Raw genomic sequence first — 23,689 nt, 5'->3', positions numbered from 1 at the left:
AACCAATATGTATTCATGAACACAACATTCCAGTAAGATGAATCTCAATGGTTTTGTTCATGCAATTCTCTGATTGGAATGATGTATGTGTAATCTAAAAAAAATGTATTCAGCTTTCTTGTATATCAGTACTTAATCATGTAAGGCGAACATATTGATTTGTACGCATTCCTGTTTTCAATATTGAGTGTTATACTAGTAATATATTTTGATTGGAAATCCTGATCTAACTCTACCAACACTCCTCCTCCATCCTTCCGTGGAAAAGAGAGTTGTATGTTATCATTCATTTGCTATGAACAGCATGAACATTTCATTGCACAAAGGGATGCTATTTAATTTTATTCGATGGTGACTTGAATCCCAGAGTTGTGATTGATTGCCTAAACACCCATTTTTGCATCACAGCGCTATACAACCTATTAAAACAATGTTAATGGTAATTTTCTTTGCCTCACCTGAATTCCAAATGAACATATACTGCAGTTTCTGTGCAATGGTCAACATAAATCACACCACATCAATCAATTTCATGTCTTTTGCACTGAAAAATCTGAAGATTATGGTGATTTAATTGTCAAAAGCAAAACTGTGATTTTCACCTTTTCTATTAAAAAATGATTATTGTAATGATGATTATGATAATAATATAGGATTCATGTAATATTTTCAAGACTTTTTGTGTATGTTCATGTTTAATTATGTGTAGTTGTAATTTGTTCGACACGATATTAACCCAAACTCTGCTGCCTCTATCATAATGGCGATTATTTATTTGAAAATATTAAAGAGATGATCTAATAAAGCTTAACTTATGGCAGGAAATATTGAAATGCAGTATTCACCCTAAATTCTTTTTATAATTTTTAAAAAGGGTCTTTACAGAAGTAAGGGAAGCAGACATGAATTGATTAGCCTTGTATTTATTTGGGTTTTATGGTGCCAAAAAATGTACTAATTCACCTTGTTTGCATGTTAGATTTATTCATGAACAATATGCAGTGCTTCGTATATATGGGCGTCTATATTTACAGCATGATTTATTTAGAAAGAAGGAAATCATGTATTCAAATTGCATGTTGTATCTATTTTCAATTGATGTATCATTAATTTCAGGTTTAGATGTACTTTACAGGTGTATATCAAATTGATACTTGTTTTCACAAAGTATGTATTAATTGTACTGTGTATTCTGAGAGATGGTACTGCTCACTTGGTGATGACCATCATATCATATTTTCCGATAGACTATCCTATATAGTGTTGTACTGTGAAATCTTGGTATAGAGAGATTAATCATAATTTGGGGGTTGATCTTAACTTGAGTACTTGAGAGACCAGGGGGTGTTTCACAAAGATTTAAGTATGATTTAAGAGTCGCACTTAAATGCCTAGTTATGTGCATTACAAAAGGCGTGACTGTATCTATCGGATCATACCTACATGTACAGGACGTGCACTACAGCGCATCGATGGATAAGATTGCGCGTTGCATAAAAATGTACGCGTCAGCATTTAGACGCGACTGTAAGTCGTACTTAAATCTTTGTGGAACACCCCCCAGGGTTTTTTTTTCACAAAAACTGAAGTCTGATTCTAAATTGTACCAACAATTGTATGCTGTATAATACATCACTGAATTAGTCGCATCATACCCTAGCCAAGGGACATGTGCTCCTGCCTAAGTGAGATTATGTGTTAAATAACGTGAGCAAAGGCACTTGCAAATGAAAATAGATATCTCTTTGTAAAACATCACCTTGGCCTCTCTAACACGAAAATTTGCAACCAATAGTAAATTTCAACCTATTCAGATGGATCAAAAGCACACGTTTCACCATGTGCACATTCTTGTACAACAAAGATCTTGATTATTCAGTATCCATTTAGTGATTGATTCTAAACCTTTATGTTTTTATGTTTATGAGATCGATTTCAAATATTGTGAATCAATTTTATTGAACCACCTCTGATACAATGGGGGCTAATTCTACATTAAATGCATACCTATCTTCTCAATATTCAAATGTAAAGATTCCTGTGAAAACAAGGAAATTTTGTGGATCTTGTGAAACTGGATTCGCACTAGTCTATTTATTCTCACTACATATAACTGATGTAAAATATCTGTGTTTGTGCCACTCTGTATATAGGTGTATCATAGTATTTATTTCAGCCTCTGTCAGCTGTTTAAAAACAAGTTGTAAAATATTCATATTTCAGATTCATGTCTGTATAGAATTGTGATATGCTTTCTCTGTTCCCTGTCTGTTTTAGTGTGGTTGCCTTATCACAGAATTGGGCCTAATCCTTTAATATAGAGATGTTATTTGGAATATATTTCATATAATATTATACAAATCATGGTGTGATTAAAAGAAAAGCAAGAATAGTAAATTATTGTTTTCATTTCTTTGATTTTTGTGTTTGTTATTTTGACAGTGTGCATCTTATATCAAATGCCACATTTGTTTTTTGCACGGAAAATCCTTGGGGAAACAATTGTAAGACATCATGATCATATCAAATTTTAAGATCTTAACAAAGTTCCCAAGAATGGCATACATATCAAAATTGAAATTAAACAAGATGCAAGCCTGCCTTGTAGGAATAGAGGGCATTTCACTCCCACATTGGAGTGACTCAGCAATCTTGCCATTGGCTGTGCTTTGAAGCTGAATTGGACTTTATACTCCAACCACAAGGTTTGCAGTAAAGGAAAATTTTATTTTAGTAATCCTGGAATGATTGCGAACTTTAAATAAGATGGTTTTTGTCTCACCTGCGAAGCAGAGTGAGACTATAGGCGCCGCTTTTCCGACGGCGGCGGCGGCGTCAACATCAAATCTTAACCTGAGGTTAAGTTTTTGAAATGACATCATAACTTAGAAAGTATATGGACCTAGTTCATGAAACTTGGCCATAAGGTTAATCAAGTATTACTGAACATCCTATTAAAGTTTCATGTCACATGACCAAGGTCAAAGGTCATTTAGGGTCACCATGTTGGAGGAATCAACATCGAAATCTTAACCTGAGGTTAAGTTTTTGAAATGTCATCATAACTTAGAAAATATATGGACCTAGTTCATGAAACTTGGACATAAGGTTAATCAAGTATCACTGAACATCCTGCATGAGTTTCACGTCACATGACCAAGGTCAAAGGTCATTTAGGGTCAATGAACTTTGGCCGAATTGGGGATATCTGTTGAATTCCCATCATAACTTTGAAAGTTTATGGATCTGATTCATGAAACTTGGACATAATAGTAATCAAGCATCACTGAATATTTTGTGCAAGTTTCAGGTCTCATGAGTAAGGTCATTAAAGGTCAATGAACTTTGGCCGAATCGGGGGTATCTGTTGAATTACCATCATAACTTTGAAAGTTTATTAGTCTAGTTCATTAAACTTGGACATATGAATAATAAAATATCACTGAACATCCTGTGCGCGTTTCAGGTCACATGACCAAGGTCAAAGGTCAATGAACTTTGGCCGAATTGGGTGTTCTGTTGAATTACCATCAAAATTTTGAAAGTTTATGGATCTGATTCATGAAACTTGTACATAAGAGTAATCAAGTATCACTGAACATCCTGTGCAAGTTTCAGGTCACATGATCAAGGTCAAAGGTCATGTAAGGTCAATGAACTTTGGCCATGTTGGGGTTTTTGTTGAATAACCATCATATCTCTGTAAGTTTATTGGTCTCGTTCATAAAAAGTGGACATAAGAGTAACCATGTATCACTGAACATCTTGTGCGAGTTAGTGTAGTATTCAAAGTCAGCACTGCTGCTATATTGAACCGCGTGATGCAGGTGAGACGGCCAGAGGCATTCCACTTGTTACCTTTTGAACTTTCATAATTGATGCAAAACACCATATGTTATTAAAAAAATAGTATGATCACAATGTATAGCGACTGGCAAGCAGGCTTCATGGACATTCCGGCTTTGCATTTCAAAGACAATACAACTATTATTTATATGGAACTCATATGATGATATGCACCTATGTTTATATGAATTATAACATAATAATGGGTCTGTTGGCTAAGATGGTTGAATGCCCATCCCACAACCAGCCGGGGAGGTCAGGACTTCGCGCCATACAAAAAGACGTTAAAAGATACGAGTTACTGCTACCCTGTTTGACGTTCAACGATTTAAGGGATAGAGCTATGTCGATCTGGCGCTACACGGTGGCTGCCAGGCCCACGATCAATTGGGCAAAAGAATCCATTTTAGATTTCATGTTGAACACTAAAATTAATATGGGTTTTACTCTTTCATTTCATCATGGAAGTTTCAGACCTTTCCTGTATGAATACATTATGTTGCATCATGAACATTTCTAACGTAATATCTATAATGAACCTTGTTATATAATTATTAATGTCATATCTCACTTCACTTTATAGCACAAATAAACCAACTGAACCAAAAACACAATGAATATGTTGGAGGTCACATTTATTTTCTCTATACATCCATGTGCTATACATGTATATACAATAATATTTTTAATTTGACAGTATTTACAGGTATACATAATGATGATATGTACTGAATATACAAATGTATTTCTTTGTAGATTTTGAAGGCCAGTTACCTGCCAGCAAATCATACCGTCAGTCTAACAATATTGAATATATAATATAAGATACAGGAAAATGCATTTATTCTCAGACATCATGACACAATATGTGACATGGCCTTCACAGAGGTAATCTTGATATCATACAGTGTACAGTATATCACTTCAAAAATCACATTTTAGTTTGATAAAGAGGAGTAAAATTATAAAAACCCTATAACATGCTTTCTTGCTGATGACCATGCAAATGTTTTAATCATGATTATCAAGTTGTACTACTATCTACATGTACATGCACCCCCCCCCCCCCCCCGACACTTGCTTTTGAAAGTCTATAATCTACTTTGCCTGTGTGTTTTAATGGCCATTTGTAAAGTTGTACAAATTAATTCTCAGACAATGAGAGAATACAGTGCCAAGTATGGCAAGACAACAGTTTTTCCTTTACGTACAAAAGACAAATTTACTGCATTTTAATTGAATGATGTTGAACATGGCAAGATGTGTCCTTTACACTAAAAAGAGGTTTTAACTGATAGAATATGTTTCTACAACCATCTACATGAAGATGTTTTAAAAGAAGCTTACTGGCTTTCCACATTGAAATGGTTCAAGTTAATCCTAAAAAAAAATATAGGTTGATGTGAAAATTTTATCACTCGTACCTGTCTGTAAAGTGAAGTTTATATCACTTCACTACCGAAAAGGACATCTTGAACACGGCAGTGCATCATTCAATATTTCATTAGCTACTCTTTACAATAGACATTTTGGAATGGATTACTCATATCACTCTAGATAAATATGTACTAAACAAGGTCTATAAATATATTTGGTTCATACGTTGTAATATAAAAACTGGAAAACTTCACGCAAACCTATCCACACACTACAGAACACATGGTCCTGTATTTATGTAAAAAGTGAAAATGATCATTTGATAATATTTAAAGATGGATATATCTGGAAGAAAAAACTTTTGTCTATCACATTTGCATTCAATATTATGACAAGCTTTATATATGTATTTGACACCATATAAAACTAATATACAAAAATAGATATTAATGTATGATATAGATTATCACAATTACAATAAATAGCAATTTCAACAATAGTTACGAAGCAATATTGTAGCAATACTCTGGGGTTTGAAACACTGTACATGCTAACATTTTGGCATACAGATATTTGTGTGATTCTTGACAAATTCAACATGTTCTCATCTTATATTTAGATCTTAGATTCCAGTTGTGTTTGCAAATGCAATGCTGGCAATACAGGTTTATTTACATAAGTCGGCAAACTCCTACAAGTTGAATACTCGCCTAAGTTAACACAAATTTTTAGACCAGGGACTTGTGACATAAAGGTTACTATTAGAGTAACTTTGCCACAGATTGGTATCTTAATTCCCTGAAACCCTTGATTCTGATTGGCTGATTAGCATTGTTACCATGGTAATTACAATTGGACGGTAAAGTTACTATAATAATAACTTTTATGCAACAAGGACCTGACTACTAATGCAAAACATTTGTGATATACCCCTTCTAAGTCAAATCGGTTCCTGTACGTATTCCAAATAGGTTTGACCTAGGCAGAGATACCTGCACACAGAAATGAAAACTTCCCAGATGTTCAACACACAATAGCAAGAAATGGAACCATCACTATATTTCACCGCTTTAGTACCTTGTCTGTGTCGCGTCTTTAAACAAGAATTCCACTATACTAGCTGGCACTATGCATATCTTCATAGCAGCTTTCCTGCATTCCCCATTGTTTGGTCTACATGATGACGTTTGAGAATGGGTATTAATGACAGGCCGCTTTTGGGATTTACGCTCCAAAGACACGGCTCTGATTTTTGTTAAGGTACCTTATGACGATTACTGAAAAACTTGCATAAAAATCTAGACACAATCATGTTCTTATAGAATGGAAGAGAAGGATATACCAACAATACATGTAATGATAATAAAAGTCATCCATAAAATAACATTAGAAAATATATCATGATGGAAGTTGTATCTACAATTCAGTAAGAATATGCTAACAATATGGAAGTAAAGACTGCATTATTTTGGTAGAAGCCTATACACTTTATGGAAGTCAATTCTACATCAGTATCAATTTTGTGTAAACATGATACTATACAAATAATTTTCTTTGAGAAACATCAAATCACTGCTCTTATAATCTATGAAAATATATAAATTTAAGATTATACAATAGTTTGCAATATATTGCACTGTCTTTTTTAACTGATGATATAAAGCATTTAGTTTGTGGACGGATGCTTATAATAGAAATTACCTTTAAAGACCTTACCCTGCACACCAAACTCATTCTGGATCAATACACCAGGTTCGGTGTGACTGAGCCTGTACACTCACGACCTTTTAGACCTATCTGGAGTGGAAGTTCCATATTCTGATCCTGTAGTCGGAGCATGCTGCAATGATCTTGGTCTTATCACAGAAGATGTTACTGATGTGGCTTCCTTTCCTAGACTTCATCGAGTGCCAGCTACTATCCCTGAGTGCACAAAGATACAGTCCCAAATCATGACTGTTAGCAATTTTTCAATAAAGCATTACATACCAAGGAGGTGTTTCAATGAGGTTGGTGCGACATAAATTTGAGCATAATTGGTGCAAATTAATTTGCATATAATATTTTGTACATATTGTGCAGTACAACACAGTCACATACATGTACTCTGTGTACGAGTGCTGTGTTCGTGCCACTCACAACTATGAATTGAACTGCAATGGCTGTGTTGAAGTCTTTGTGAAAAACAATTTTGGGTCAAATGAATCAGTTTTTGAGAAAGAAAAAAATACAAGATGTTTCTGTCATAAATTTCATAATTTTCACATTTTATTAATACTCAATCTCCTCCGTGCAAATTTCAAATAAATTCAAGTTTCGCATAATGAATGACCTTGCAGATTGGATTTACAGTGAATATGAAATTCAAATTGTTGTGTTACTGATTCAAAATACACACTTCAGACAAGTCAGACAAAAATACAATTCAAACATCAAAAGAGCAAACTCCCATCACAAATTAATCTGGATTCCATACTCACTTTTCTAGATCCCAGTACTTGACCATCCCATCTTGACCAGCACTGACCAGTAAACCTTGAGGTGTATCAGGGTAGGTGGTCTTACTGATTTGGAGATTTAGAGTCTCAACTCTGTCAAAAGATAAATCATAACAGGAATATTACTTTTTCAATTTAATTCAATTTTATTCACATCTCTTTAAAAAACATCAAAAGATCAAGTTTACAATGACAAGACTATGACTCTGGTCATTATGCAATAAAATCTAAGCATAACTAGACACCTGTATGCAGTATTAAGATTTGTGATAATTACAATAAATTGTCCAACATGATTAAAAAAAGGAGGGGGGGTCATAAGGATTGTGCTTTTACTCATAAGCATCTTTATGGTCCTTTAAAAAGTCCACATACACATGTCAAAACTGTTTGAAAGATTGATTTAGATTGGAATTTGAAAATAAGTTGTCAGATTCTTTTTAAACCTTTTGAAGTCAAACTATTGAATAATATATTTCATAAGCCCATCTGTACTCAAAGCATGCACCTACTGCTCCAAACAAGTCCATTTACAATACAAATCATTTGCATATTATCACACTAAATTTGACAAATACATATCTAATGATACTGTATATCCATCAGTGGCATGAAAACAAATCTACCTTTTCTCGTGTTCCTCAAACGTCTTAATACATGTGGCAGTATCCAGCCGCCATAGAGATACAACCTCTCCTACCGAGCAGGCAAAGTATCCGTCATGATAGCTGAGGGCCATAACAGATGTCGTCTGGCTGATTCGGATCACCCTCGTGTGACGGCCTGTCTCAACGCTCCAGATTCTTACACTCTTTGGTAGTTGGAAATACAAGGAGACAAAAGAAAACTGAGAGTTTTGTTCCACTTATGATGATTCTGATAATAATAAAGTTGATGATGGATGATGCCTCAAGTTTAGGGATGTTCAACAGTCTCCTCAGAGTGTGTCTTCTGGAGACTATAGAGACCAATATTTGACAGGCAGGGAACGCCACCCGAAATATATATTCACTCTAATACAAGCATCTTAATAGGAACTCATGTCAGATCAAGTTCGCTTTCACAGATACTAGTCTACTCTGTGTTTATGGTATACAAAGTCAGTGGAGTGAAGCAACCTAAGGAACTGAGCTTGGCCCAACTGGACTGTTGCCTGACATCTCAACGTCTTCCAACAGCAGAGTGTACGGGCAATAGGTGCTGGTGCATGCCTTGTGCTTTGCGCCGCTTCGCTCCACCAAAGTAGCAGTCCACCAGTGAACATGCAAACCGATAAAGCGCTAATAGCTTGTTATCTTGAATCTACTACGATATTAACAACAAACATTGTGGTATATCAATTCAAAATTACATATTATGTAATTAAAGGCCCATTCTCCAAAGCGAACTGTACTTGAAACTAGACTACACTTGATTCAACATACCTTATCAGCTGATCCTGATATCACCATAGTACATTCTTCATCCATATCAACACAGAACACTGCTTGCCCATGCCCCATCATGGTATGTTTCAAGACACAGGTGCTAAGGTCCCATAGTTTGACCTAGGTGAAATCAAAAATAGAAACATGCAATTACCAAGGATGTCATTTAAGACTCTAGTTTTATTGGAACAGCAATAACTAGATATTAGGTATATTTGATCCAAATACAAATTTTATAACAATTCAGAAATGTTCTTTGCTCTGTCACATACTGACACCAAGGAATATACAAGGAAAGCATAACATAAAGAACAAAGAAAATCATAACACCTTTTGAAAGTTAGTGTTTCAAAGAGCAAGAGTCTATAAATGAATAGACAGAAAATTATGTAAATTATGATAATAGGTGCAAAAATTCAGATGTACAGTATATCATATAAAAAACTATTTTTGAAAAGTGACATAAGAATGTGGATCTAGCTAGAGAAAAGATTAAATACAAAAAGAGTGAATTTTTAAACAGTAAAAGGGAACACATAAAACGACGAAAAAGCAATGCAAACACAAAATCAAAATTCAACAAAAAGAATCTAAAGATTCAATTGAGAGAATAGCAGGGGATCATTTCATGAGAGTTCTAACAATTCGTCATTTTCCGATGGATACCCTGGTTACAGTTCCCATTCCCCGTCCCAATTCTCAGCCAGTCCCAACTTGGTGGTTGTATCATAAAGCTATTTGTAAGTTACAAATAACTTTTTTGAATACCGGTGATTGTGGTAAGAAATACACACCAGCTTTCATCGGTGTTAATATACTTCCAAATAAAGGGTCACCAGTTGTTCATAATGTCGTTTGAAACTTTATGAACAGTTTTATGAAACACCCAACTAAAAAGTGGTCAGAACTAACAACTTGTCAGACAATTAGTTTTAATGAAGCACTTTCAGGGAGAAAGACAGAGAGAAATTTTCAGAGGAGAAAATCAGTGCCCACCGACAGCGTCTGATACATACCGTTCTATCCTGTGATGCGGTTGCTAGGTAATTCTTCTTCAAAGCCATCGCCCAGACCGCTCCTTCGTGACCTAGAAGGGTGCGAGCACATGCCCCCTTCCTGAGATTCCAGACTTTAATGGTTGCATCGTAGGATGCACTGATGAGAAGATGCTCAGTGAAGAATCTAAGACACCATACTCCTTTCTGTATTCATCATCAGAAAAAGGTAAAAAAAAAACACTGATATAAGAAAATCCAAGTTAGTGAACATTAATAGTCTACTTGCATAGCTCTTGGAAATAAGACTACCCCCCCCCCCTTTCTATGTGAAATGTAACAGTAATTTTATTTTCGCAACCTTGTTGTAGTCAATGGTGTTTTAATTCAATTCAATCTCACTATAAAGTAAAACAGTAAAGTTACTCTTTATTCTTGTCTTAAATTTTATTTTGACTTTTTGAACATTCATATTATAGTTTTAAATATTTCTCTTTCACATTTTCCTAGATTTCGCATTCGCATTAAATATCGTAAGAAGAATTTATTCAGCATGGTGTTGTTTTTTATTTTGCTAATTTCATATATATGATTAATGAATCCCTATATGCTTCTACTCTGTTGTTATGATGCAATCAACTGCTCGTAGGGTAAAACAGTTGATGTCAGTATTCCATGGTGAATCAAATAACTAAAATGAAATTTAAAAAAAAATATTCAGAGAAATAAAAATTCTTCAAGAGTTCACCTTGGTTCAAAATCTTGACAATATCTGAATCGAAATTTAATGATTATACAGTACTCTATCCCTTTTCTCACTATGTAGACTGGACATAGAAGATTATCTTGCATCTTTAAGACCTATTTCATCCAATAAAAAACCCCAGTAATAAAAGATTATTTTGGTAATACTGACCTGATGTCCTTTGAGTGTTTGGATGCAAGCACCGGTTCTGATATCCCAAAGCTTGACAGTCTTATCCGCACTCCCACTGGCAATACGATGCTCTCCATCAAACGTCACACAATGTACTCTATAACCAAATATGGATAATGTAAAGAAATGTAAAGCACAAAGATTCTGTGTGTCACTAAGAATTGATATATTTCATTGCCAGGAGTACTTTATTAAATTAGAAAAGCAATGAGGAATGTATGACTAAGTGCAAATTTTATAGATGCATGGATCTCCAATCCTCTGTAGAGTATCTAGCATCAAGTGTTAACTCATGTATTTGAGGTGTTTAAAGGGTTAAGGGCATGACTTCAGGTGTACCCCTTCCAAAGGAGGTGAGTGGCAAGAAAGTTACAATTAAAAAGACTTAAAAGTTTAATAGATGATAATAAAGTTTTTAATTTCACCATGTACAAAAAAGGTAGTCCTGAAAAAGGGGCTCTTGGGTATTCTTTCAGATAATAGCTCTTCTCCAAAACGTTAATGTAATAAACAGCCAAATAAGTTATAGGCAAGGCACAGCATCAAAAGTTGAAAAGGGGTGGGATTCCAACAATTACCCCACAGTTTTTTTACTCCTAGATATGATCCTACTTCACAGACTTCATTCCCATACTTACTTTGAAGAATGACCTCTGACATCTACAGATTTGGTTTTGCCTTCATCCCAGTTCCATCTTAGAAATACATTATCTCTGTAGATCTTCTTCCACTGGAATGGTGTCTCTGGCAGCGGGATTTCTATTCACAAATAAAAAAAATTGCAATGTAAACTCAACTGGTGGTCGAGAGTCTTCAAAGATCTATAGACGAATTGTTACAACAAATATGCTTCATTTTTAAGATGAAAGCAATGGATAAGCACCTCATAAGGAAATCACTCATCTGTACAAGCTACACTGAAGAGTCCATATTATTAGCAGTATTAGCAAAAAAGAAAAAATGCATACTGGTATGTGTATGTTCCTTACTTTCAATAACCTATGACTCAGGTAAAAGTGGTCAGTAAATATACTTATTGATTGCCAAAAGTTTTATAAATATTGAAAACAAAAGAAAAATGCTGAACCAGAAAAGCTATCATTGTGGATTAACTTTGTCTACACAACTATGAAAATCCAGCAAATTCAGCATATAAAATGCACTTTTGTAAAAAAAAAATCTAGATATGAATGCATATCCATAGATTCATTGATTTCTTGACAATTCGGGGTGTGTTCTCCTTAGTTTACAAAGGACATTTTGAAAATTTCCTGTAGAACAAATTATGACACTGATGGATTTCCATAGAGTTACGATTGATTGGATCAATCGAAACCCTTAGTAAGGCGGGGCCCAGATAAACCCTCTGTTAAGACTTGGATGGGTCAGTGATTCATAATTTACCTATGGCAACCTTAGAACACTTCTCCTTCCATATTTGATCATGACTGGCCCGACGGTTCCACGTCTTACAGACCTGGGCAGCCACTAGCAGCCATCTTGGAGTCAGGTATCCCAGGATCCTTAGCGCCAGCGGTAAAGGGAGCAGCGAGATAAAATCTCGTGATTGTTTCAGCTTGAAACAAAAAAAGAAATATTACATTGTCAAACAAATTTGAAGTGAACTAATCCACAGCTGAACAAAACATTTTCCTAAAAAAAAAGATATTTATTTGACAAAATCTTCAATTCTTGAATGCCATATTAAATACATTGATTTCAAACACAACATTCAAACTGTTTCAAATAAACTCAAAGTTTAATTACAACTTATCAATTTTCATAAATATATATATTAGAAAGAATAGCCCTCAAAATACATGCCTATTAACATAACTTTAATTCTCCTATGAATCTTAAAATATGACTGGTCTAAATGCATTTTCCTGAGAATATCATTGTGAGTCACTAGATCAAAAATACAAAACTCCACCTCATCTTTGATGGGCAAAACAATCAATCCATCACATAATTAAATTTCACCAATTGGATAATAACATTCCTACATGTAGTAATTGTAAGTGCAATATATAATAAACACTTTGCATTACTTATATACACGTATAAAACGATAATGAATTCTTTAATGGTTGAAACTTACTGCAGAGTGAGTAGATAAGAAATACAACTGACGCTGATCCAACTTCTTCAAGAGTTTGTGAAGGAACTCATTCCTCTGGACGTCTACATGTAGGAGAAACAAGATAAGATTTCATACGCCACACTAAGCAAAAACTATTTGACAAAGTACAATGCTAGGAAATTTTAGCCTATAAACGTGAAAGACCGATCTGTGAATAAGGGTAACTTTTGTTTTAGAAAAGCAACAGACATATTATCTTTTTACGTATGTTTTAATTTTCTAAACATTCCCAGTATAAATAAAGAAATCGATTGGGACTTGAAAATCTTTTAAGCTTACACCTATAAACTCATGACGATAACCATATAACATACTTTTCTGAGACAGATGCAACAAACATCAGGTTAGAAGGATATAGCAATACTACAAAATACAATTTCTTCTGAAAAGTCCTATGTAAGACTGTGGAACAGAATGCTTATGTGGGCCCTAAGACGAGGAAAATGCAAAATATGATCAGGGTCCTGTAACACAAAGATTAGCCACGATTAATCGTACGCTTGATATTCACGATTGATTGTACATTGTAGTCAATGCAATAAACGAAGATATACTCACCATTCCAGCATTCTTGATACCAATGAAAGAGTTGCCAGGATTCCACAGGGACAGGTTCAATGGGAGGTAATCTATCAACCCCTTTACCAGACTGAAACAAACAAAAAAAAGTTATAAAGCATTTTCGGAGATGGCACAATAAGCTTAGCAGCAAAAATTCAGTAACATTTCTCAGTTCATAAATGGTGGCATCATTCATGGCAACACAGCTCAGAGAAATGACAACCTTTGAACATATCTTTATTTAGTTCAAGTCTTCTTGTGTTTACTTTACATCCCCTTCTCCCATTTATTCAAAATTCATTGATGGAACGGGTGTTTAAAAAAAACATTTTTGCTATCAATTGCAAATAATCAATTACATATATAAAATGACAGATACATTTTTCACTACAACAAATCAATTCATACTTTCTGTTGGAAGACCATTAATCAATTGTAAAACTTATGACTGATATGGATACCTAAAACAGTGGTGTACGATTGGGGGGGGCACTTGCACCCCCCCCCCCTCAATTTTCACGACCAAGAAAAAAGGAAAGAGAACAGGGTGAAATATTTTCTAAATATTATGTCAAAGTCTATCACAAAATCAAATTTTGTCACTCGCAACGTTTTATAAATTTTGCGAGATACACCATAACTGGCCCCGTCAAAAATTTTGGCCCATTACACCGCTGATCAATTGTAAGACTGTGATTGATTCCGGTATCTAAAACTGATTTGCACTTGATTTCTCATTTTGTAAAAATGCCCCCTTTGTCTCACCATGGTCGGCCTATTCCAAGTCAACTGGACATCGGTCAATGCTTTGGTTAACAACGGAACATTCTTGTCATCAACAGGATTATAGCCCCTCCTTTTCCGCTCATTTCTTGTTACCCTTTTCTTTGGAATGGAATGGCCATCATGGTCCTGCATATGTCTCCTGATTGGTTGATCATCCCTGAAAGTACATGCATGTAAGGGTTATCAACTGGGATATCAAATGTAAAACTACACTTTATAGAGGTGTTCAGCCTCAGTGGGTAAGTCTCCGGACTTTGAACCACTGGACCTGTGGTTCAAATCCCACTGCAGCATCGCGTCCTTTGGCAAGCTGTTTATCTTCATTTGCCACTCTCCATCCAGGTAGTGTAAATGGGTACCAAGTAGGGAGGAATTCCTTGAATGCTCGAGCATTCGATCAGGATTGTCGTGCTCGAGCCAGGGTAATAGTATGCAGTGCTTAGAAACATTTGTATCAAGCGCTATATAAATGTTGCATATTATCATTATAGAAAATATGAAGCTTTCACTGATTCTTTAATTCAATTCAATATTTTTTTTGATGTTCCATAGTTGAGTACCTACTTCCCAAGTCAGATATAACCATAATAAAGAAAATTTCTAAAAGCCAAACATATTTTATACAATAACACCTAAAATATTCTCAGGGTTTTACCATGGTACAAACCTGTGGACTATGCAGATTTTTGTACATAATCATACTTATTTCATTGTGTACACTTAGAAATGCCAGATTAGGAATGCATGCTTTGGAGAAAGGGTTCCCAATTGAAACGAGATCTGCATAAACCTCTCGAGAATACAGCCAAAGTGTATAATCCATTAAATTTATCAAAAGAGGAATCACGTTAGATAAAATTAACTATGAAAGTGAAAAGCCTACCTCATTGGAGAGTTTGGTGCTGATTTACTAAGAGGATGGTCAAAGGTTTTAGAATGTGTGACCGTGGGCAGCTTGACTAGAGGCATGCTGTTGGTTGGTCTAAGTCTGTCCCAGCCAGACTTAAATGAACTAGATTAAAAAAAATTGAAGAAAAGAGAGTGATAAACTTGAATTATTAACCGGTGTGTTGGCTAAGTTGGTAGAGCGCCTGTCTCACAACTAGGAAGTCGGGAGTACAAGCCACGGCCACGTCAAACCATACGACATTAAAAGATGGGAAGTGCTGCTACCCTGTTTGGCGTTTCAATGATGATTCAAGGGATACAGTGACGTTGATGCTCAGTGGCTGCCAAGCCCATGACTAACCGGGCTGGGCAAAATGAATTTTGGATGACTTCTTTTTAAGATTTCTGTTGATTTGATAAAATAGGGATTTTATCAAATATACAGAACATGCATGTACATCAAAGAGAGAAGGTTTGGAGGATATGAAAAATGATGCATTGCTTGATGTTAAAAAATTCTAGTTCTTGTATATGACTAACTTTATCCTAAATGTAATGCAATTGTATTATAGTTGTTTCGGAAATTGTGTGATGTATAGATGTCTATCATAAGGGAAAGGATTTGGGCCCAATTTGTATTCCAATATCAATTTCTAAATATTTTTTCAGACATGGATGGGGTACTTTTTGGAGACAAACACATTAAAATTCAACTACAGGTAGTAAGTAAATTCCTCCCATGAATGGTAATAAATAGGTCAGGAAAAAATCAACAACTTGTGGAGAGTCAATGTGATAACTTACACTTCCTTAGGAACTTCCGAAGGCGCAGACTTGATAACAGGAAGGATGTGCTGGGTGTTTAATCTCTTCACATCAGTCTTCCTTTGTAAATGTGCACTACAGGTATATATCAGAACAGAAATATTTGAATATAACTGGATTTGAAATTTACAATTTATACGGTTCATTTCACAAAACTTGCTGTAATAAAAAAAATTTGCTGTAACAGTTAAAAGCTACTGAAATCTTTAGTTTATAATGGATGGAGCTATAGGTGAAAAGTATTGGCAAAACATATAGGCTTCACCACTATTTCATATTTCATCATTTAATTTCCTGTTGTGTGAATAAACGCTAATCATACCAGAGTAGGACATTTTTATTTTTACTTCTCTCTATGTCTCTTTTAGGGGGTTTTGCAAGAAAACATTTGCAATCAACTGCAAATATTCTGTCACAATTTTCCAACAGACAGTTTACACTGCTTGTTTCAAGAAGCCGATTACCAATTGATTGTAAAATCACAATTAATTTCAAAACTTGTGATAATCTTTTAATTGATCGCAAGTGTTTCTTGCAATGCCCCATTAGACCTGCTGGAAGGGGTGGATCTGTTTTCAATCACTTGAATTTTTTTTATTCAATGTATGAGAAATGTTATGATCACCTTGGAATATCTTGTGATGATTTCAATTGTCGAAGGTGTTGAAAGCTAGTTTTGGTATCATCACAACACTCACACAAGCGTTAACACTGTGCTTGAGATCATGGTGCTGAATGTTAGCAAGGTTTATTAACACACAGAGCATACATGTAGAAGCTCATGCTTGATTACAATCAATTTTTTTTTTAATGAATTCAAATGCCACATAAATCCCATCAAGATAAAGATAAAACAATTCTTCAAGATGGATTAGACAGGCAACATTTTTCAGTAAGACTAAAATGGCCACATGATACAGTGTAGTCCTATCAAGCATACCTGTGAGCGTGGTAATAGTTCCTGACTGCTCTCTTAGCCCTGGTCTCCCTGCTTGTATGACTGCTAATAGGCTCAAATTCATACTCAGGGTAATGTTGTCTGGCAGTGTACATGAAGTCCCTGTGAAGGGCTGGTTGGAGGGTGGTCCATAAGAAGTTATATTGGGTGTAATTACTCCGCTGTAAGATGCCTTCTAGTATCTGACACCGCTGAAAATATAAAATAAAAATGTGAACGATTTTGAGAAAGGTAAGCAGAAATACTATGGGCTACATGATACATACTATAAAGAAATTCACCGATTACAGCAGGTTCTAGTTCAAATTAGTATTGGACCACAAGTACATTTAACTATTTCAATTTTTTATCAAAAGTAATAAAACTATGCTCCCATATTTTCTCTAAATATCACTTCACGAGCTTTCAATTTTGACCATTTATTGAAAATTTGTAATATGAGCTCACTTCAATCAACACATTGCAAGGCTACAGCTAATACCAGGTGGGCATTTCATAGAGCCGTTCGTATATTAAGAGCGACTATAAGAACGACTGGTGATCCTGCAGAGATAGAAACCAGATTTCCATTAGCCTTGATTTAGTTCCTACGAAAGGGTCACCAGTCTTTCTTAAAGTCACTCATAACTTAAATATGAACAACTTTATGAAATGTGTTTTTTTTTTCAAGTTTACACAACCTTGGGAATTTAGGTAAAGGTTAACGATATGAAAAAAAGTTACCTGGCTGTGGTTCCACTTGTCCAGCCAGATATTGAAATGATCCACTTGTCTGTTAAACTCCATGGTACTATCGCTCTCAATACCCCTCCCTCGGAATGCATGCCAGTCAGACAGCACCGCCACTCCATCCCCTTCTCCTCCCGATCCACTCTGGCTCCTCCCAGACAACAGGATGTCTCCAAGCTGGAATCCGGAGCCTCCCCTCTCCTCTTTCTCCTCCTCTACCACATTCTGTGCACCATCTCCATTTTCTGCATCCCCTAGCAGTGATATGTGCATGTTTGGAGTTGGATCATTTGCCAGGGGATTGGAAGACACAGGGGGTAAGACATCCATTGCATCCAACCTCCTCTCATCAAAGTTTCTTCAAGTTGGAAGCCCAATACTAATCTGAAATAGGAAAATGATGCTTATACTTTCAAGAGTCAATATTCTTTCAATCTGGTAATTTACCCTGAAAATGGGAGTTGATGATTTATGAAGGGGAAACAAAATGATGAGCATGTAATCTACTTTTTTTTCTTTGAATTGAGAGAAAAATTTGATGATGGTGAAACTACATGTACTGCCAGCTTGGCCTTTTTTCACGAGAAAGTAGTTATGCGAAGTCAACGGGCCGATCGCTCAGCTAGACAATTGATACAATGCATGGCTTCAATTGTCTGTCTGGCGATTATGTTTGTTAGGCCGCCATATTAATGTAGTTGGGCAAGTCCAAGAATTCGCGCGTGTTACGTATGGGACATTTCAGAGGCTTTAATGACCTGAAAAATAGTGTTAATTGACTTTGATTAGATTGAATACCCTCATGATGGTAGACATCTAGGAGAAGAATAATCATGCAAAAAATGGTGACATTTGACCTCGACCTTGACCTTTTAGAGAGAAAAAATGGGCTGTTACGTATGGGACGCAGAAAAAAGACAACTTTTGAAACATTTTTTTCAAGTTGAGGATTCTCTGAAAGTATTTCATTTGACAACTTGTAACTTAGTGTGATAGAAGTCACAATACTCTAGTATATCTAATGCAAGTTTCATGTCATAAGCCAAATCCCTCTAATTACAGACTCTAATTAAACAAATTAATGACATGTTACGTATGGGACAGTTACGTATGGGACATTTTGTCCCCATAGAGAACGTACACAATTTTCCCCATAATTAAAAAAATTGAAATAATTTAAAATATTTAAATAACAAAAGAGTTTCTGTCTTTTAAAATGTTCTATTGAGACATATTTGATATGACTGAAGAGGAAATTAGCCATTTCAATATTTTTTTCTTGTTTTTCATGAATTTCTTATGTATTTCTATTGTTTTTCATTTTTTTCATATTTTTCCATTTTCACAATTTTTTACTTCAATTGTTTTCATTAATCAGTATTCATAACAAATCAGTCTTTAAAAACTAAAGAAAAGGTAAATAATCACTTTTTAGAGCACTCTTGAAATTTGTTTTTCTCCATTCACTTTGTACACAAATCTCCCCATTGACATTGTGTGTAAATGTCCCATACGTAACATGTTGTCCCATACGTAACAATTTTTTAATTAACTTTTAATTAAAAAGTAAACTCTATTTTTGAAACTTTTTTGGGTATAACATTTTCATACTTGATAAATTAGAACTTCCCAGAGAAGCAACAATACAAGTATTGTATTAGGAGAAATAACTTAAAAAAACATCCTCAAAATGTTACGTATGGGACATTCCATCCTTGGACAAGACCTAATTTGCATAATTAATTAGATGACACCACTTTTTTTCCCCAAAAGTAATAAGATGTTAGGGGGTCCATGTCCCACCTATGACTAAATCTCACAAGTTGTCTTTTTATTTTCTGTGAGTTTTTATAATTGTCCCATACGTAACACCCATTTTACCAATTATGCAAATTAGGTGCCCAAAATTAACATAAATATGCATATTATCAAATTTTTCTCAATGAAATTTTAAAATTCAACATTTGGGCTTTCTTACCCCACCAAAGATAACTTCTTAAATTAAAGATGAAATTTTGCCTTCTAGGGTGACCTTTTCTTGGACTTGCCCAGTTCTTGTTTTTTTTCTGGCAATTGTTTGTTTTGCCATAATGCCGCCATTATAGTTTTTGTTTTCATAGAAGCTAAGATGCACTGTTTCCATGACAAAAACTAAGATGACGGCTTAACCATCAGCAAATTTTTCACCCTATTTAAGTAATAACCAAATTGGTCTAGAAATTTGCAGAGAAAGATCAGGGGAGTGTTTCATCAACATTTCTGTCCGACAAGTTGTCAGACCTGACAACTTTCCTTCAATCCTTGATCCTGATTGGCTGAGAAGCATTGTTACTATGGTAACCGCGGATAAAACAGGACTTGTCGAATAAAACGTCCGACAAGTACGTCCTTTCATGAAACGCTCCCCAGATTGCCATAATCATCAAGCACAACTAGTGAAATTATCTTAATCGTATTTCTACAAATTTTCCTCTGCCATCTGCCAATGGAAAATGTTTTTTTTTTTTAGTCTCAAAACCTTGTTTACATGCAGAAATATTTTAGACATGCAATTGAAACAAAGTACAAACAAGGGTCAGGCATTTTGGAGAAAACTGAAAAGCCTTGCAGGTTGCATACGTGATAAATTTTTACTCTTCAAATACCAGAGTCCTGGGACCAGCGAAATTGCCTTGATATTCCTAAAAAAGTGAAAACAATGTATTATGCTTATGCAGGGTGATACTCCTTCTTGGCTTTAACGTTAGACCCAGAAAAAAGGGTAAGCGATGAATTCCAATTACCGGAGTTAGAAATGAATATTCATTATGAATGACGTATTCTGTTGAATTTCGGGGGTGTTGAATTTCGGGAATTGAAGAGTCATAGCAGTGTCATAGCGCGCGTAATTTGATAGCGTTGTAGAGACGTACAAACTATTATGTGGTGCCAAAGAGAACTCGTTTGGAGAATGGTGTAGAGAACTTATGCTGGTTACCAGACCTCGCTAGCTGCATCATGCATGCTTGCCCGTTCCATAGGGATGCATGTATACGCACGTACTCACACGCTGACGATCAGTTCCAGGGACCCCCGTTTTCACAAAATTGTAGTTCCGAAGCCCGTTCCGAGGACCCTCTTTTTTACAATAAGCCCGCTCCAAGGCCCCCGTTTTTTGTCTCTCCCGCGGCACACCCCTACCACTTTTTTGGTCGAGTGCCCCCCACCCACCCCCCCCCCCCCCCGGGTTGGTTGCCAGACTTATTGTCTTCTCGATCTCGGTAGGTAGGTAAAATATTTTAATCTGGGTATACCCTTGAGCTGAGGGTCAAGTTTGAGAGATAGGCCTGAATAGCAGCTAGACTTAGCTGGCTAGCTCGACCTACTTAGTAGGCTACTGAGCCAGAACTAGTCTTAGGTATCAGAGCCTGAGCTGAGGTAGCTTCCTAGACGGTATTCTAGTGAGCTACCTCAGCTCAGGCTCTGATACCTAAGGCTAAGACTAGTTCTGGCTCAGTAGCCTACTATTAATAGGTCCAGCTAGCCAGCTAAGTCTAGCTGCTATTTAGGCCTATCTCTCAAACTTGACCCTCAGCTCAAGGGTATACGGTACCCAGATTAAAATATTTTACCTACCTACCGAGATCGAGAAGACAATAAGTCTGGCAACCAACCCAGGCGGGGGCACTCGACCAAAAAAGTGGTAGGGGTGTGCCGCGGGAGAGACAAAAAACGGGGGCCTTGGTGCGGGCTTATTGTAAAAAGGAGGGTCCTCGGAACGGGCTTCGGAACTACAATTTTGTGAAAACGGGGGTCCCTGGAACGGATCGTCAGCGTGTGAGTACGTGCGTATGCATCCCTATGGAACGGGCAAGCATGCATGATGCAACTAGCGCGGCCTCGCCTCCGCCGGGTGCGCTCTCGCAGAGACGATGGTTGGACAGCGCTCTGCGGCCGCTTTTCACCAAACTTGCAGCAGATCAATGCGACCGGTTACGGCGTAACGAAAAATATGCGAAGCCTTGGAGCGGATTTCTTTCTTCTTTTTTCTCGTTAAGAACAAAATGCTATGCCTTGGAGCGGCTTTCTTTGTTTTTTTTCTCAATAACACAAAAATGCTATGCCTTGGAACGGAAATTTGGGTGTGAAAATGGGGGTCCCCTCCACGGCACATACCCACTATGCATACTGAGTGCCCCCCCCCCGCGGGGCAACCAACATAAGTTCTCTACACCGTTCTCCAAACGAGTTCTCTTTGGCACCACATACTAGTTTGTACGTCTCTAGCTCTACAACGCTATCAAATTATGAGCGCTATGACACTGCTATGACTCTTCAATTCCCGAAATTCAACACCCGGCACCCCCGGGATTCAACAGAATACGTCATTCATAACGAATATTCATTTCTAACTCCGGTAATTGGAATTCATCGCTTACCAAAAAAAGGTGGCTGGGCCAGATTGGTTTCAATTCCATTTTACTCCACTCCTTCAGACTGAAGAAAAGTGAAGTTCAGTGACAATTGCTCAGTCTTATTTTAATTTAAGGGCCTATTTTATCCGATTCCACAGGCAAATTGAATTACAAAGTTCAACATACAATGGATTAATACTCTCTATACCCTACCCCTTAACCTGGCAAAAAACCCTAGTGCAACCCTCATGCTAAATCTTTAATCCCAAACTTAGCAAGGAGCATTTGTTGCAGGCAGGCGCAGGAAATGGTGCCGTGCCGCATATCGAGATTAACCTGTACGCTACCGGTACCGTACATGAACAACATTATGTGGGACTGGACTGTGGTCACTTGAATTCGAGCGCACTTTACCTTCAGCGGTAAAATACTAGATTGACACCATTTCCAGGAAAATTCACCTTTCTCAAATATAGCACATATACTCCCTTACCTGAAAAGAAACTCAATCTGAATATTGATAACCTTTATTTGCTATATTCATAGGCATAAGGTTAGATCTACTCACAGTGATTAATGAGTGGATCCGCAGTTTGTTGTCAAGTCAACCACACGCGACGCATAATTGATTGATATAGCTGCTAGTCTTATAATAAAGACCCAATGTATACGTTAACAGTGTATAATTAATAGAAAACCCGAGAAAATGTCCTAGAAAATGGGGAAAATATATTTTAAATTGTCATAATAAAATTAAACAAATGTTTTTTATGATGAAATAAATGTTCGATAATAGTTTTACCCGAAAATAAAAGACTTCATTGAAGTTGTCTTGATTTGTTGCGTTTTGCATATTTTGCTCTTTTTTCAGATTAGAATTTTCAAGACTAAACGTACTATGGAAAACGTAATACCTGCGAACTTTTTCTTCTCCTTCTCCTCCTTCTTTTTCTTCTTCTTCTTCTTCTTCTCCTTCTTCTTTTTCTTCTTCTCCTTCTCCTTCTTCTTCTTCTTCTTCTTCTTCTTATTCTCATTATTATTATTATTATTATTATTATCTATTATTGTATTATCATTATTACTATTTATTATTATTATTATTACTATTTATTATCATTGTCGTTATTATTATTAATTTTATTACCGTTATTATTATCATTAGTATTATTATTATTACTATCCTTTATAGGCTACTGTACGAATGTTGCATGTAAATGAACTTTCCGCAATTTGTGGTGATTTTGTTCCAGGGAAAATTTGACAAGTGACAAAAAACATTGAAAATAAAAATAAAATAGGCCTTACTTAGGTATGCATGGCATATT

At 35.9% G+C, this 23,689-nt stretch overlaps 1 protein-coding gene and 1 long non-coding RNA gene across 4 annotated transcripts; both read right to left on the bottom strand.

Moving 5' to 3' along the window:
• Nucleotides 1-1,243: 1,243 nt before the first annotated feature.
• Nucleotides 1,244-2,738, bottom strand: LOC121413813. The gene is made up of 2 exons (XR_005969772.1): nucleotides 1,440-2,738; nucleotides 1,244-1,315 (listed from the first exon to the last, which is right to left on the bottom strand). It is a non-coding gene; the product is annotated as an uncharacterized LOC121413813 (long non-coding RNA).
• Nucleotides 2,739-5,582: 2,844 nt separating this feature from the next.
• On the bottom strand, nucleotides 5,583-22,983 carry LOC121413809 (F-box/WD repeat-containing protein 7-like). Of its 3 annotated transcripts, XM_041606774.1 has the most exons (17): nucleotides 22,929-22,980; nucleotides 22,271-22,274; nucleotides 17,965-18,354; nucleotides 17,224-17,432; nucleotides 16,263-16,358; nucleotides 15,454-15,582; nucleotides 14,550-14,727; nucleotides 13,782-13,872; nucleotides 13,182-13,264; nucleotides 12,485-12,656; nucleotides 11,719-11,839; nucleotides 11,060-11,177; nucleotides 10,165-10,350; nucleotides 9,146-9,268; nucleotides 8,348-8,532; nucleotides 7,704-7,814; nucleotides 5,583-7,146 (listed from the first exon to the last, which is right to left on the bottom strand). In XM_041606774.1, exons 3-17 carry the CDS (start codon nucleotides 18,298-18,300, stop codon nucleotides 7,017-7,019), a joined length of 2,268 nt encoding a protein of 755 aa, XP_041462708.1. In that variant the 5' UTR covers nucleotides 18,301-18,354; nucleotides 22,271-22,274; nucleotides 22,929-22,980; the 3' UTR covers nucleotides 5,583-7,016. The 3 variants fall into 3 exon arrangements, with proteins under 3 accessions (XP_041462708.1, XP_041462706.1, XP_041462707.1); XM_041606772.1 differs by lacking the exon at nucleotides 22,271-22,274 and having other exon boundaries at nucleotides 22,933-22,983; XM_041606773.1 differs by lacking the exons at nucleotides 22,271-22,274; nucleotides 22,929-22,980 and adding an exon at nucleotides 22,858-22,904.
• Between the last annotated feature and the right edge of the window lie 706 nt (nucleotides 22,984-23,689).

This window comes from Lytechinus variegatus, chromosome 4, assembly GCF_018143015.1.
Source record: "Lytechinus variegatus isolate NC3 chromosome 4, Lvar_3.0, whole genome shotgun sequence".
NCBI lineage: Eukaryota > Metazoa > Echinodermata > Echinoidea > Temnopleuroida > Toxopneustidae > Lytechinus > Lytechinus variegatus.
Note: the sequence above shows the minus strand (reverse complement) of the source record. Positions and strands in the feature narration are given on the sequence as shown.

What these genes read in the sequence shown, in the direction of transcription:
- LOC121413809 (XM_041606772.1), bottom strand. Translation starts at nt 18,300, where the DNA reads ATGGATGTCTTACCCCCTGTGTCTTCCAATCCCCTGGCAAATGATCCA. An exon ending in AACTATTACCACGCTCACAG is followed by an intron (nt 16,359 to 17,223) that starts GTATGCTTGATA and finishes ATATACCTGTAG; the next exon opens with TGCACATTTACAAAGGAAGA. An exon ending in AAGTACTGGGATCTAGAAAA is followed by an intron (nt 7,147 to 7,703) that starts GTGAGTATGGAA and finishes TTGTGCACTCAG; the next exon opens with GGATAGTAGCTGGCACTCGA.